Source organism: Peromyscus eremicus, chromosome 5 (genome assembly GCF_949786415.1).
Source record: "Peromyscus eremicus chromosome 5, PerEre_H2_v1, whole genome shotgun sequence".
NCBI lineage: Eukaryota > Metazoa > Chordata > Mammalia > Rodentia > Cricetidae > Peromyscus > Peromyscus eremicus.
This window is the reverse complement of record NC_081420.1, coordinates 85,464,406-85,481,303: the sequence shown is the minus strand read 5'-3', so window position 1 is coordinate 85,481,303 and position 16,898 is coordinate 85,464,406. Positions and strand designations below refer to the sequence as shown.

Genomic DNA, 16,898 nt, shown 5'->3' with positions numbered 1-16,898 from the left:
TGCCTAGGCTAGTAGCCTCCTTGTCCGTGTGCCTAAGACATACAGTCAGCATGGACACAGGGTCTGGGCAAGGGGACCAGCCGCAAGGAACCAAGACACATGGCACCTTCCAGGAGGCAGCGGGAGCCTCCAGTGACAAGAATAGCCCACAGAGGGTACATGTTCCCTCCTGGTGCCTGGTTGGTGGACACCGTTGTAACCCTGGTTTATAGATGAGGATGTCATCCCAGAATGGGGAAGGGACTGGCAGAGACTGTTTAGGGGTCTCTGGGGAGCAACTCTGGACAGTTGCTACACTGGCTTTGCTCCCTACTGTCCTGTTGAATGCAGAGGCACCCTGCCCCTCAAAAGACCAACAACTGAACAGGAGAGACACGATTTAATCTTCTTATTTAGCTATCACAGGGATGTCAGTGCTAGGTCTTGGAAACAAGGAGGAAGAAACAAGCAGAGAATAGGAAGCCATTATCTACCACAGCCATGCCCACTTGCCCCTGCACGGAGGCTGGAAATAAGGGCATGAAGAAGGTGATACCCAAAGAAGGGGCCTGGGTGGTGGGGGCCAGATGTCCCCAAAGAAGTGGGTCTCCAGCTGCCTCCGTCTGGGGTGTTGTAGAGCAGAAGCTTCCACAGTCATACAAAGTCATGACAAACAGGACGCAGGCCCCAGCTGCAAGCCCCAGCCTCAGGCCACACTGAGTGAATACCTGCCCTCAGAGATCTTATTTCACTGATTCCTTCATGAGAAAGAAATAGGCTAGCAGTCAGCCATCAAACCATGGGACCCTGACACATGGGGACATATTGTGTTTGTCAGGCTATACACGTACACTAAGGACGTTCTGCAGCCCTGTTCTGCCTCTAGCCACCCTAGCCAGCCCAGCCAGCAGGGAGGCCCTTGGCTGCAGACCAGGCTAAGTGACCATAGCTGGTCAGGGAGGACATAGGGCCCTGGTCCTTGCCTCTGTCCTCTGAGAGTGGGTGGGCAACTCACATGTGGACAGAGACTGGGGCCAGCTTCTAGCTCTTCACCTGCTGGCAGTCAATCCACTCCAGCAGTCCTGTCACACCAGGACACAAGGCTACTGAGGCCATCAGCATGGAAAGCCTCAGAGCCACGTCTCCCATGAGTCTCCCATGAAGGCAGGCCCAGCAGCATCACACCTGTCCTTTCTCACCATGGCTACCACTGCCAGTATGTCTGTCCTGTGCAGTTTCCTGGGCACAGTCCAAGTGTGTGGAATAGACTTAGAACTGACCTTGGTCCCTGCTGGGATAGCCTCATGGGTGACACCCACTCCTTTTTTTTCTTCCCTGTAGTTCCCACCCAGAAGGTTCTGGGACTCAGCCACATTGTGCATATGGCCAGGTGCCCCTCTCTCACTGACTCCCTGGGCTAAGCCTTGGGCACCAGAGAGCAGGGTGGTACTCCAGCTGTGGCCCAAGTACTCTCCAGTGCCCAACCTCTGGGAGGGCATCGGAGGACAGAAGAGACAAACCTGACCACAGGACAAGACCAACACCAAGAGCAGCCCTGACATCAGGGCTGGGAGGATCAGGCCCACATACTGCTCCAGTAACATTGAGAGGCAAAGGTGTGGCTGGTTTCTGCCAGAAGAACCAGAAAAGAGGGTCCTAAGGAACCTATGGTAGGTCCTGAGTGCTAGGAAGGACAGGCGCCATGTGCAGAGGTAGGAGCTGTCCCAGCTCAGCTATGAATAGTACAGCATGCACTGTGGAAGATCTGTCCTACAGGGCACGGTCCTTCTTGGAAGCTACATGAGAACAACTGCAGGGGTTCCACCATGTTGCCACATAAGGGCTCGTCAGGATAGATATGAGTGGGGTGGGGGGGGGATCAGAAGTGGCACCCACTGAGATGGCATATGAGGGGAGAAGGCATGTGGTAGAGGGTGGTAGGTGATCTCAGTAATGGAAGAAGCCCCGTGGCAGTTAGAGGGCAGTGGGTCTCTGGGAGAGTCCTCCTGGGCCAGACCTTACAGAGGCAGTGGTCACAGTAGGGGCTGGAAGTGGAGTGAGGATGTCTAACTGCATGTGGGGCCCAGCACCAGGAGAGGAAGAGGTGGCTCAGTGTGGCAGCCTCTGCAGGATAAACCCTGACCTCTAGAATAACCCTGACTCCTGGAGGTGGCTGGATGGGTAACTCTGGAAAGAGCTCTCCACCACCACCACCAACCAGCTGGGCAGAGTCCTGCTGAGCCTGGGGAATCTCCACTCTCACCTGAGAGGCAGCCCTTGCTCGGTCCTGGCCACAACCGTGAGGTAGCAGTAAACCCTGCCCATCTGACAGGAGAGTAGTGTAGGTTCCAAGAGACAGGTGAGCTCCCAGGCTTAGCCACTCCTCCCACTCACTGTCAGCACCCAGGTCCACACTGGGTCCTTCACAGACCCACGTGCCTCCATGGGCCCAGAGTCTCAAAGCCCTGAGTTTCCTATCACATCACATCTGACTCCTTTTCAGGCAGGGCCTCCTCTACCAGCCTGACTGCCCCCAGCCGCTCCCCTGTCCTGGGGAAGAGAGTGCATTGGACTTAGCCAAGCTCATCCAAGGCCCAGGATGACAGCCACCTTTGTTCCTGGTCACCTTTCTTTCCTACCACACACTGGGCCCTGACCCATTGGCTAGATGGAAGAAGCCCATCGTCAAGGAAGGGACTGTCATCCCATACTAGGGAGGTAATACCCCTGTACCATTCAGGCAAGGAAGGGGCTCAGCACAGCAGCGCATATCCACCAGCAGAGAGAGATGGACTATTATGTGCGCTTCCTAGAAAAAAACAGGAAGTGAGCTGGGGGAGAGGTATTCTAACAGCAGGGAGGACAGCAGACCAGGCACCTGACCTATGGCCTTGACCCTGCTGGAACTCCTACATCCACTGATCAGTCAGTAGAGGCTCAGAGGTGCTTCCCCATATTCTTGCCTCCTTCCCACCTTCTGGAGCCTTTCATGCCCTGCCCCCAATGACCGCAGCCCCCACTAGACCTCACTCAGAATAGACTCCAGCACTTCCCACCCCTAGGCAGAGGCCCCACTCCACAGTATCTCATGAGCTGTTGGCAAATACTACCCTTCTAATGTGAGCTGGGCCAGGGTGGGCTGCCTAGGGTCCTCGGGAGGGAAAGAATGTCTTTGGTACATCTGACTTCACACACTGAAATGGGATGAAGACAGGATAGGGTAGGGATCACACCACAAGTCTGAGCTGAGGATCACCCAGCAAGGGGAAGAAGCTGGGGAAGGCCTCTCTCATCTGCTCTGGAGCAAAACATGGATAAATCCAGAGACCAAGAAGCCAGTTGTGACCCAGCAAACCTAAGCCCCAGTCTCAGGGTGCAGGTTTCTGTCCTGGGAGGGCAAGGCAGTCTGCTCACAGGCCTGGGATCCCAGTGTCATGTGGTTACCTACCGATCAACTGTATGTCACCCCACTATCCCTCTCCCAGTCATAGGCCTAGGAAATTCACACGGTACCTAACAGCTAAGAGCCACAGAGGTACCTGCAGGGCAGGGCTCAGCGGAGTGAGAGGGCTTTGTAGCTTCCCAGGGCTGAGCAGCGAGACAGTGCATCCAAAGCAGGGGATGGAATCTACACAGGGTGTGTGTTGCAGGGGATGGGGGGGAGGGTTACCAAGAGACCGGTGAGGTTAAGACTTGAGCAGGCCCCCTTGGGAAGAGTAAGGAATCGGGGGTCAGAGATCAAGGGCAGCCTGGGAGGTGAACTCTGCCAAGGCAGGCAGTGGGCTTCCTCGCTCTAATTACAAGCAGGTGTCTGAGAACAGATCCCACACAGCCTGGGTTCTGATGCATCCCAACTCTGTCCTGTCCTGCCTGGGACACCCAGCCCTAAGCCGATCCAGCATCTCCTCTCTGTGCAGCCCAGCTCAGGCAGCCGCCTACGTGGGAAACAGGGCCCAGCAGTGTCAGACCTTCCAGGGGCCAGTGCCAGGGCAGCAGCTGCACAAATCATAAACGCACACAGGGCGCTCCATTCTGCACCGTCGGGCTTCACATTTTCCTCTCACACCCGGAAAAACTAGGCAGCAGCATGTCCCTGAAGGGCCTCTGAGGCTGGACAGACAGACGGATGGAGGGTCGAGTGGGAAAGACTTCCCACCCTGCCTTCCAAGTCTCCCGCGTGATCCCTCCTGCCTGGCTGGGAGTCTGTACCTCCCACGGTTGATCAGGAGTGTTTCCAGCTGCTCACAGGGCATGAAACAGTATCAAGACAAGTGGTTTCCAGAAAGGACCTGGGGACAGAGGAGCTGGGTTCTGTGGTGAGCAGAGTATGGAAGCTAGACCTTCACCAGAGGCTCAACAGAGGAGAAAGGGCCCAGCACTTAGGCTGTGTGTCTTGGAGGGATCTGGCCCAAGGCCCCAGTGGTTGTCAACGCACTGCTCAGGCTGAACTCGCGAAATACCTGTCCCCGAATGCCCAAATCCTACCCATGCTCTACGACCCCTTCTGGTTCCAAAGCACACTGAGCTGGGCAGGAGTTGCCCTCCCTGCGATGCCCTCATTGGCAGAATGATGGACCCAAAGGCATCCCTGCCCAGTCTCTGCCCCCATGCACATGTGACTCACACGGCAAAAGGGACCAAGGCAGAGGTGGGGCTGATGTCACAGCTAACTCAACAAGAGGAGACTGTCTTGGACCATCAGTGACTGTCATCACAGAGCATTAGGAGTGAAGAGGGCTGCAGGGCCACGGGACATGGAAATGATTCAGTTGGCCATGGTGGCTTTGAGGTAGACTGTGTCATGAGCCAAAGATGCCCCAAAACAAGAAGAGACAGGAAGCTGATCCCTGGAGCCCTCTAAAAAGGCACAGCTGGGCTCACATCCTGACTGCAGCCCCAGAAGCTACTCGGTCTGACTTCCAGCCAGTGGGTATGGCTCTCAGCAGGGTGACTTGTTCCAGAAACCACTGTAAGCTCACTCTCACTGGGGGCCCACACAGCTAGGCACACTGAGTCCAGCACCTCTGAGGGCAGTGCTGAGGATGTAAATGCCTTTCCTGGGCCCCAGGCAGACACAGCCAGCTCTGATCCTTGCTGACCCACAGACACTGGCTACTACACTTGCTGTGTCTCCTGGGAGCAGGGTCACTCACTCTGATGCTAGCTCTCCCCAGGTCACTGCCAGAAACTGCAGCTCTGACCTCTCCACTCAAGCCCAGGAGACAACAGAGGGCCTTCTCTACTTCAGGAATGCAGATCAACTTGGGGAAGGGTCACTGAGCACTTACTGCTACTGAATACCACAAAACAGACTCTGTACGCCAAGAGCATAGGTGACCAGAGCTAGTATGAAGGGTCTCAGGAGGTCCTGCCACTCTGAGACCTGCCTGGCCTGTGGTCTTCTCTCCAGGACACAGTGGCCCTCCCCTTCCCACCTCACCCTATGTGGGAACTTGAGGCATAGCAGCAGCCTCTCCCTAATTTGCTGTGATGCCATTGTCCAATCCCTCCATGGACAGGACTCTGGGGCTGGCCTGCATACTGTCTATTGTTTGGAAGGCACAAAACAGTGAAACATATCCCTGCCCAGCTCAGACCCTGATGGAGTCCACAGCCGTCCAATTCCTTACATAGCAAGGTGGTGTAAGTTAGGGCCTGCCTTTACAGGGTGATAGAGTCAAGCTGGCCAGAACCTCCCCAGACAGAAGAAGCAATGTAGTCAGTCCTGGGAGCTTAGCTAGAAGATGGTATGGACCCCAGTGCAGATCCCTAAACCTTTTACCTAAATGGGACACCAGGACCCACTAATTCCCTCTGCCTTCTGATGGGGATCCACATACAACCCTTCCCGTCACCTTCAAGAATGATAGAGCCCACCCGCCCCACCCCGCCGCTGCCTCCCCTCCTCTGTGACAAGCCATCAGCAGGAAAACAAAACAAAACAAAACAAAAAAACCTAAACTGGCTACGAGTCTGCAGTGAAGAAGAAGTAACTCTCGGTCTGCTCAGTAGTTACCAGGCTGCTAAAATGGAGTCAAGTCTGTCCAAACACCCAGCCCCTTACCCTGTGGTCAGAGTCCCCCAAGGAGCTGGGCTCCGCCCCCACCCCCGCCCCTGCCCCTGCCCCTTACCTGGTATGCTGTGTCTTGAGGGGCCTGGAAGCCAGGGCAGCAGCAGCAGAAACAGCAAATAGACCAGTGAGAGGGCATTGAAGCGCAGCAGGGAGGCTAGAGGAGAAACAAACGGTTAGTACGTACGGCAGCAATACGGGCACCCCTCACCCTGAGGGGCGGGGATGGGCAGTGCTGCCCCAGCGCCCCTTTCTCACCCCTGTAAGCCTGCATACACAAGGCTTGTGCACCAAAGACAGAAAATCCATGTTCCTGTCACCAGGCACACAGGTTCCATGATACCACACGATTCTCCCAACACAATACATGTATTCAGACATGTACACACACAAGGTTCCGACCACTCAACACACTCCTACACACACGGAACTCTGGTGTATGCTCCTTCTTAACTTGCTTTTCCTTCTTTTTAAAGTTTTGTCTATTGATTGGCAGGCAGCTCAACTGATGTCTGGGCCCACAAACCAACATGTGGGAAGTTACTGGGACACAGAGACTTCTGGCACCCCTCCTGGGTCTCAGGGATGGAACTAGTTGAGCAATACTTAACCTAGCTTCCCAGCACTCTGCTGGCAACTGCATCCCTACCCATGCCAACACACAGCACAGCTTCCCTCTGGTAACTTCCCTAACACCCATGCTGCCCTACACTGTCCTGGTGAAGTCCGCCAGGGAAGCCAAAGAACCTGAGGTAGAAAGCAGAAACGTGGCTGGCCACTTACCAAATGAGTAATTTTCTTCCCAGAAACATGGGGTTTTCCAGGAGACAAGGTTCTAGGACCCTATGCAGTTCTCAGCCCCAGAGGTACTAGGCCATTCTACCTGTCCTTGGGAGTACATAATGAGCCAAACCAAAGAGATTCTACATTCTGCCAGACCCCAGCCACACACAACTCTAAGCCATCTCCTTGCCCCTTCTACAACTCAGGCAATTTCAACCTATAGAAACTGACTGCCCTAGATGGGTAGGGATAGCAGAACATGAGCTAGGAGCCAGGGTGCATCATGAACCTTGATCCCCTCCTGGACAACACAATCCTAGCACTGGACTGCCCAGCATCATCAACCCTACTTCACTATCCCACTGAGTGGTCTCCTGGGGGTATCCTCCATACTCACACTCCCCAAGTGTGAGAACCATGAGCCTAACAACAGCTCTGGACAGCCAGGGTGGACCTGAACTTGGAGACAGAAATTGGCCACAGAAACAGGCTCTGCTGGAAGGATGTGGCAGGGACCCAGAGTGTGCAGTGCATTAAAAAATAAGCTGAGCCAGGTCACCTCCTCAGGGAATGGAGAACAGAGTGACATTGCTCACTTTGGGTCGGTGACTCCATGAAGGACACTCCTCTGTAAGCACATCTGAATTCAGGCTGCACCCTTCCCAAAGCCCCCCAGTCTTCCTCCAGGACCACAGTGGACATAGGATGTATCCAAACTTCCAGGGGCACCTGCTGCTTCAAGGAGGCTGAGGGTTTTGGCAATGGGCAGCACTTCTCTTGGCTCCGAAGGGCCTCCCTGGAGTCAGGGTGCGGTCTTTCTCCACTATATATATATTAGCAACCATGCGCAGCTTAGCTCTCTTAAATCTGAAGTTTTCAACAATAACACATTTAAAAAAAAATCAATCTTCCTGGCCCAAGAGGCAGGAGGGAAGTGCATTTATGGCAAAGCTTTCCAAAATCCCTCTGCATTTCAGCCGCATCAGGGCAGTCCCGCCCATCTTAAGAAGGCAGCACTCTCCCCTCACACCAGCCGGGATGGCTTCTTCTCCATCTGTCCACCTATCTTATCCAGCCGCCTGCCCACTCGTCCATTCATCCACAGGTCCCTGAGAACTTTCTCCAGACACTAATGTTACAGGTCCTGTGTCTGAGGACATTGGTTTGTCTGATATACCAAGAATGTCAGCATTGAGCCAGTCCAAGTACATGAGGGGTGGTGATCAAAAACCCATGACAGGGAGCTGGGGAGAAGAATCAGTCAGTAAAGTGCTTGCCACATAAGCATGAGGACCTCAGTTCAGATCACCAGAACCCACATAAAGAGATGAAAAGCCAGGCTAGGGACATGTCTCAGTGGCTTGCCACACAAGCCTGATGACCTGAGTTTGGATTGCCAGGAGCTGTGTAAAAGCCAGATGCATTACTACATACACCTGCAGTCCCACTGTGATCCTAGAGGAAGACCGGGGGGGGGGGGGCCCGCTTTGGGAAGGGTGCAGGCTGAATTCAGATGTGATTACAGAGGAGTGTCTTTCATAGAGTCACCGACCCAAAGTGGGCAATGTCACTCTGTTCTCCATTCCCTGAGGAGGTGACCTGGCTCAGCTTATTTTTTAATGCACTGCACACTCTGGGTCCCTGCCACGTCCTTCCAGCAGAGCCTGTGATCCCAGTGCACCTGTAGTCCCGGTGCACCTGTGATCCCGGTGCACCTGTGGTCCTGGTGCACCTGTGGTCCCGGTGCACCTGTGGTCCTGGTGCACCTGTGGTCCCGGTGCACCTGTGGTCCTGGTGCACCTGTGGTCCCGGTGCACCTGTACCAGGAGATGGGCAGCAGAGAAAGGAGAATCACCAGAGGCTGTCAAGCCAGCTAGCCTGGGCAAAAGCAGCAGTGAATAACAGAGAAACCATGTCTCAGACAAGGTAGGAGATGAAGATCAACATGCAAGGTTGCCTTTTGACATCCATGTGCATGCTGTGACATGCACGCACCGTGTTCACACACACATAAACTTACAGATACACAGACACACTTAGATTATACAAGATAGATCGATAGACAGAGGCATAAAAAGCTGTGTGGTGGTATAGACCTATAACTTCAGTGCTGGGGAGGTTGTGGGAAACAGCGATAGGTCGATCTCCAAAGCTTGCTGGCCAGTCTAGCCAACTGATGAACTCCAAAAATAAATAAGGTGGAACACGGATGAGGAAGACACCTGGCTTTGGCTTCTGGCTTCCACAAGCAGAGCCCATGAAGAGCAGCCAACATGGTGTGAGTACCAGGAAGGCTCCTGGAAGCAGAAGCACAGGCCCTGGGGAGCAGGAACAGCTGCTTTACCCGACAGCCTGCTTGTCAAGCTTAAAACACAAACCCTGAGGCTCTCTGTGTGTAGTGGTGGTGGTAATGGGGAGGGTTAGAGTTCAACTGCTATAAAGTTTGATGGCCAGTAGTGGCAGCATCATGTGAAGATGTGCCTAATGCCACTGCACTATACACTCAAAAATAAGTTAAGACAGTAAACTTCATGGATGCATGTTTTACCCGAGTAAATGAATAGTGTTCAAAATCTGTGAAGGATTCCAGAAGGCAGAGATCCAAGATGGCAAAGGGTAGGAACAGGTCCATGCCTAGTCTACTGGCAATAAGGAAGTGTGAGATGGGCCAGCCAATGAACTTGAGGTCTGGCCTCCCCACCACTCCCCAACCCCAGGTGGGGCCAAGAGAACCCTAAATAAATAACTATATGTGCCAAAGGTAGGAAATTCGAGGTGAGGCACCAGATACCAGGCGGAGGGTAATGCCCTGCCCTGAGGGCCCTATTCCCTGCCTCAGCCACACAGGTGAGCTTGGGAGAGGTACAAGCCCTGAGTTCTTACCTTTCTCCTCTCTTTTCCTCCCTTCCCTCCAGTGCAGAGCTGGCCCATCACTGCACATTTAAATAAAGGCTACCTCTGGAGACTCACCTTCTACTCCAACACACGAGCAAACAGGCTCAGAAGGGTAGGGGGCAAAACATGAGATTCCAGTGTCTTGGGTGCCAGGGTGTTTCGGAAGGTGGCCGCCCGTACCCTGACAGCAGCCACCCTGCTGTGACAGACTGTGAGACTCAGCTGCCTGGGTCTGGCTAGTCTTCCTGATTCTATCTCCTGCCACCAGCCCTGTGGGGAGGCTGCTCTGAGCAGACAGGTAGCCATCTCTGGAAGATGTCAACAGGGAAGGTTGGGCCTGCGGCTGTAGGGCCTGCTATGGACGGAGCAAGGAAAGGGGCTTTGTGAGCTGATTTCCAGCCATCGTTCCTCACAGATTACCATGCCTCAAGAGCTGTATGCGGCAAGAAGCCCGCCAGGAGAGTGACCCCTGGGCCAGCATGGAGCGAAGGCAGAGTGGTGCATTCAGACGAAGCCCTGGCTTCTGGGAAGGGAGGAGAGAATACTACCATAGCCAGGCTGTGACAGGGTACCCGTGTTCCCAGGTGCTCCCCTGTCCTGGTGGGGTTATTGGCTGAAGCACACTGTTGGGACTGTCATAGCCATGACTTTAACTGTGCCAAGGCCAGAGGTGAGGCACTGTTACAGGCGGCCTGGAGGGGCCAGCCTTGCTTTTTCACTTGAAGGTTAGCTGCAGCTCCATTGCGGGAGGGGTCACGGGGGACAAAGACATTCCTAAAAGGGTATAGAGCCTAAGCCTGCTCTGGTGGAGCTGCTGAGCAAAGCCTGTGATTTCACAGGAAACAGGCCTTTCCTGAGCCAGCAACAATAGGACAGACAGAGGCAGGAAGGGCCCCTTACAGGCCAGCACATGCTTAACCCTTTACAGACTCTCACCCTACAGCACAAAGCTGAAGACCCTTGCTAGCATCCACTCTGGGGTCCTCAACCAATGGCTGGGGGTATTAAGTCCGCAGGATGGTCCCCCTGGCCTCTGAGTGACCCAGAGCAAAGCTGACCTTTGCTCTTAGTGGGAACTGAGTCAGGAAGGGAGGGTTAGGGGGTAACAGGACCACACACGACTCCTAGAGTGTTCCACACAGAAGGCTGATTACTACCTCTCCTCCCACTGTGTGCCGGAAGACAGGCCTGCAGACAGGGCTGTGAAGGGGACCTCAGCTACTCAAGATCCTGTGACTATGTGGTTCCTAACAACATCCCTCAGCCTGGCCCAAGTTCTAGGTAAGAGATGAGAATCCATTGGGCCTCCTGGATTCACCACTCCATGCAGGCTCTTTGGGCAAGCTGCTCCCCACTCAGTTCTCAGTCTCCTCTGCAGTGCAGCGTGGGCCAAGCAGGACAGCACAGAGAACCATCATGCATGGACATCTCACATGCCTCTGCTCAAAGAAGTCTCATGGTGACCCCAAGGCAAATGCCAGACTCATTTGTAAATGGCTCCGGAAATGGAATGCAGCCTGAACCATGAGGCCGAACTGCTGGGAGCTTCCTCTGCTACAGCCAGTGCTAGACAGACAGCAGAAAGGGTGCGGAGAGGCAGCAGCCAGTGTGGTTGAGACAAACGGGTCCCTTAGGGGGCTGGGCTGTAGCAGCAGGGGCAGAATATAGTGAAGGCTCACACGAGGTATCCTAGTCTGCACTGACGTAGGAAGCTAACTGGCCCAGGCAGAGACAAGCTTCTTGTGTGAAAACAGTATGGAATCCTCAAGGGAAGGTTGGGTGTGGAAGACACTTCAGCCTTAACACCGCGGCCCAGCAGGGACACAGGGTTGAGTGCCTCATATAATCCCCCACCTCACCTGCAGAAGAGAGGGAACGAGGTACAGATGGCCTACCCTCCCAGCCTCTAGGCTACCTGCCTCTGAGAACAAAGCAGAAGGTACATGGGAGGAGAGTACCTCCAGGCCAAAAGAAAGTGCCTATGGGAGCTGGGCAAAGGCCCTGGCAGAAGGGACCAGGCTAACCTAAAGAACTGCAACCCATTTCCAGGGCAGGGCAAGGCAGGGCCTGTCTGGGACACTGGGGCAGCCACAGTCTCAGCCCTGGAGGGAGTGGTGTCTAGGTTGGCAAGGAACTGTAAGGCAGATCAGGGTCTGGAGTCAGCCAGCCCTACGGGGTCTGGAGTCCCTAAGGACAGCAGTCTAGCTATGTAACAGCCTTGTCCAGGGCTGAATGGAGCCTCTTCTAGGAAAACTCGGGTCCCATAGATGAGCATGCTGTCTAGAGAGCCATATAGCTGCCAGGCTGAGAGAGCCTCTGCAAGGTGTGTTTGGGGCCCAAGAGTGACCTATGCCCTCAGAATACTACTTCTTGGAGGGAGAGCATCTGCCCCATCCCACGGCATTGCACAAAGGCCTGTACAATGCCACACTCAGCCAAGCACCTGGCATAGTCCAGGGACTATCCCCAAAAGCTGGGGTTTTCAAGGATCAGAGACAGGGATCAGAGGAAGCAATCTCCATGCTCCAAAGTCCATCTGATCAGTGTCCGGACACATCAGTGGCCAGCACTGACCACCATTGGAGCTGAGCAGCTGATAGATCATTAGGACCTCTGAGTGCAGTCCTGCCCTCAAGCACTGGGCATCTGCCCACACAGTGTACCACAAAGAGCCTAGTCACCAGTGGCTGGGGTGAGTCCCTGTCCCTAGTGTGGTTTGTGTGTACTTGTAAGAAGGAAGAAGAACTGAGACAGGCAAAGGATCTTTCAGGACTAAGGAAAGACCAGGATTTTCAGTTCAGACCCACAGAGGCCAAGCAGAGTCCTGGGACAGGAGGAAAGCACACACGAGACGAGGAACCACAACAGCCCAGGAGCCCACAGTGTGTCTTTGGGGTGAGTGGGACTGTGTCTAAATGGCTTCTGAGAATGGCCACTAGAGAGGGCTCTGGTCACTGTAACCTGCCATTGGGTGAGGCTTGCTGGGCCCTTCAGTGTGGAGGTGAGAATACAGTACACGCTGGACACATCAGGGAGGCAGGAGGTCAGAACAAGGTGATAGGAAGAGGTATGGAGAGCAGGACTACAACACCCAACTGGGACCCAGCCCTTCCTTTTTCCTCTTCTGTAAAAACTGCCAAAGGCATGGTGCCAAAAAATAGCTGGGCTTTGAACCTGGCTGTGCGCACCCCTGGGGCTGGGAGGCCTGAGGGGGTAGGAACAGGGAGCTTAGGGGGGAGCCCAGGACGTCTACTCCGGAGCAGTCCATGTCAGTGTCACAGACTCCAGCCCACCCCAGAAGACGCCTCAGGGAGGGCCTGCTCAGCTAGCTCAACCATCTCCACTTCCCTAACCAGCCAGGTGGGATAGGGCAGGGTCGGGATAGAAATACGTCCCCTCCGTCCCTTGGCCTCATGCCCACAACCAGGCTGCTTCCCCAGGCAGGGGCTGCTCTGGCTTTTCCTCCTATTGTCAGTAAGGGACGATGGTGCTCACAGCTCCAGGACAGGTGCAGGCCTGATTTCCTGCCCGGCATTTAAGATCCTTACTGTAGGCCCCCATGTGACCACCAAACCTTGTGGGCTTTCTGTTGCTCTTCTACAAGCCAATGTGCTGTCTGTAGCCCAACCTTGGCTGGGGCAGTGCCCTGGCCTCTCCTTTGTCTTCCTGTTGTCTATCACGCAGCTCACTGAGGCTGGTGTCCATCACACTGGCCTATAGAAGCTCATATACAACTGTTTCTCCTCTAGCCTCTGCCAGGAAACAGCATTTTGAAAACAAACAGCTCACTGTCACCACTCTAGGAGAAACACAGCTGTGGACCTGCAAGAGGTGACAAGCCCGGCAACCAGAGCAAAAACTCCAGCAACAGCCTTCGTGTCCACCAGCATCCCAGACCGTGGGGCATAGAGCAGCAGGGCCCCCCACAAACGGGACACGCCCTGCAAAACTGACGCCACAGGGCACGTGGACTCCTCACAACTGTTTGACAGCCACAGATAAGCCCAACCTATCTCACACTGCTCAGTCGCTCTTCAAAAGTCCCACCTGCCCCTACCTGGGGGACTCCTGCAGGCATACTGTGCTAGGCACAGCACCTGAGAGGTGGCACACACTTCTGAGCAAACGATACAGACAGGGTGAGCCAAGTTCATCCATTGAATCCTTTATGTGAAAGCTAAAAGTAAACCAGAGGGCTGGAGAAATGGATCAGCATTGGCTGCTCTTCCAGAGGACCCAGGTTCAGTCCCCAGCACCCACATGGTGGCTCACGACCATCTGTAACTTCAGTTCCAGAGGTCTGATGCCCTCTTCTGGCCCCTGCAGGCACCAGGAATGTATATGGTGCAGAGATATATATGCAGGCAACACATCCATACACTTAAAACAAAAATTTGAATTGAAAATAAATAAATAAATGTAAACAAGAAACTGCCCATGTATCTGATCTTTGTAAGTAGACAGGAAAGCTCAGAGGGTCCCCACGACCTCTGCAGAAGGGGGCTGGTAAAATGGTTCAGTGGGTAAAGGCCAGGCCTGATGACCTGAGTTTGATCCTCGGGTCGCACACAGTGAGAGAACTAACTACCAGAATCTGTCCTCGGACCTCCACAACCATGCTGTGACACACCCATACCACACACCTATACATACACACGACAAAATAAAAATAAGTATAATTTTTTTAAAAGTTGGAATCTGACATCTCCTTTTCTCAGGAAAAGAATGTTGCCACAGATTACTAGAGTGGTTCCCACATGAACTGACTGGGAAAACAGTTTTGTGGTCAGGCTGAGCCGTCTGGCCCTGTCTGTCCTTCATAGAGGTGGATAGGGCAGGGAAGGCCACAAACTGTCTTCCTCCCAGAGCACACAGTGGCTACCAGACTGGCGTCCTTCCTAGTTGGGCCTGGTGGCTCAGGCCTGAGATCCCAGCTACACAGGGTACTCAGGCAGGAGGCTCACAAGTTCCAGTCTAGCCTGGGACACCCAGCAAGACTCTGCCTCAAAATAAAAAAGGGCTAGAGACCAGGTGTGTGTGCCCATAACCTTAGCACCTGGGAAGTCAAGGCAGGAGGATCGGGTGAGGTCATCCTTAGCTAGCCAGGGAATTGAAGACCAGCTTGGGTTATACAAGACCCGACTGGAGACGTGGCCCAGGGTGTCAGTGGTCCGGTACTCGTCTAGCATGTGTGAAGCTCCAGGCTCAACCGCCCAGTACATGAAATACATATTGAGTAAATAGAACACACAAGAACCCAGATCTCCAGATCTAGGTGAGCACCCTGCTAGATCCTGCCTTCCGCTATGCCAGTTGCACATGGGGTGCAAGGGAGGACCAGATAAGTGCTGCTGAGCAGTACAGCTACAGGACTAGGGGTCCTGATCCACACCCTGGCTGCTCCCCGCAACCGCTGGAATTCCCGGTTGCCTGTGTGCCTTATTTGGCTGGGCTGCAACCATAAACACGTCTGTGTGAGGCTTCTGCCAGTGGGTGGGGCCAGGCAGAGGAGGAAGAGGAATGGAGAGGACGTGGCAGAGGATTCCGGAGGCAGCTAGGTCAGCTCTGCTCTTTGCTGGAGCAACTCAGACTATGGTGTCAGTGGAGCCCAGCGGCCACACCTGCCACCCCCAGGGAGGCAGAGGACAAAAACTTAAGCCAAACCAGGCCCAGAGGGTTCTGGTCAATCTCCCTTCCTGGAAGAGGAGGGTTAGTTCAGTCAGCTGAGGGCACATGAGGAAGCCAACTGCCCGGATATGTCCCTAAAGCTTGGGATTAAGGCTCATATCTGGGTTAGTATGTGCAGAATGGCCAGATGTCCTAGCCCCTTGAGATCGGGCCCAGGTGGAGCTAGCAGGAAGGAGGGTCAGGCCTACTCTGCAACTTCCTCTGGTCATTTGAAGTCGTCCTCATTCCTCACCTGTCACCTCTCCAGCCCCAGGCAGACACAGCCTGGCAGTCATGTCAGCGCCCCATAAGAAGGCCACGGGGACCCGGGCTCTACCTTCTACACCCAAAGCCCACCCCACCCACACCAGCAGGGACCTCAGGCCCTTGGATATTTCAGAGCTGCCTACAAACTGTTCACAGATCTATTTGATCTGGCTGGCCCATCCATGGTGCTATTCCTGACCTGCGCTAGAGATGGCTGGAGACAGGGAAGACAGGGGCGTTGAGAATGCCTAGCTCTTCAGGATACAAATTAGCCTTGGTGGTGCACAGGAATGGTTTCAAAGCACATTGGGGTTATGGAGCTCTAAGCATGCCAGGACTGATGCCCACGGGAGAAAGCTGAGACAATAGGGCAGAAGGAGGAGGCACGTGGACCAGTCCTGGATGAGTGAGCAGAGGGGTCAAAGTGGGAGCTGCCCCAGCCTGGGCAGCGAGGGTGGAGAGAGGCACAGGAACACGGTGTTACCTACTTGGAGCCCAGCCAAACAGCCCAGGGCTCTTTGGAGCATTTAATTATCACGGGGTTCCGGGGGCTTAATTAATGCCGTGTCTGGAAAAGGCGGTTTCATGGCTCATCTGACCTGCACGGGGCAGGTCGAGTCATTCTGGTTCTCCCTCCACACCACAGTTCAATGGTCAAGGCTGGGGGTGGCCTGGTAGCAAGAGTGCAGTAAGCAGAGGGACCCATAGTCACACACTGGAGTCTGGACAGCTAGCCACCTTCCTCTGTTTCCCTCAGCCCACGGTGACCCTGTGATACTCTGAGGAAGCTGCAGGGCCTAGAGAGGACTGGCCGCAGACAAGGTGGCCGTGCAGGTGACAGCAACAGTAGTCCCAAGCTGAAGATGGACACACGGAGGAGGTGGGAGGGGTGGCCACGGCCCAGGGAGCTGGACGTGGCCCACAAGGCGCTGGTTACTAGCCTCTCGGCTTCTCACTAACCCGGGGCAGCTCCACAGCACCCACTCATAGGTGACCAGAGCAGAGCTGCTGGAGGAGGTGGTTCCCCAGGAGACCAGCAGGAAACGGCTTGGCACTGAGTCCCAGCTCACAACCAGGGCTGCGTCAGGCAGAGAGGGTAAAGATAACACAACAAGCTACTGCTGGCAACCTGGCAGCAGAGACTAGTTGACGTAGGGCTCTTTGCCTCCCATCCCAAACTTCTCAGGCCAGCCAGAGACCAGAGATACAGAAGACGGGAGGGGAGACTTGACCGTGA

The 16,898-nt window shown here is 54.5% G+C and overlaps 1 protein-coding gene across 2 annotated transcripts in view; it reads right to left on the bottom strand.

The window, feature by feature from the left end:
- Piezo1 (piezo type mechanosensitive ion channel component 1) overlaps window positions 1-16,898 on the bottom strand; it is a 68,424-nt gene that overhangs the window by 27,811 nt on the left and 23,715 nt on the right. For both annotated transcript variants that reach the window (XM_059263875.1, XM_059263876.1), the window contains exon 2: window positions 6,111-6,206. In XM_059263875.1, coding sequence (XP_059119858.1) covers window positions 6,111-6,206 — 96 coding nt within the window. The remainder of the gene's footprint in view (window positions 1-6,110; window positions 6,207-16,898) is intronic.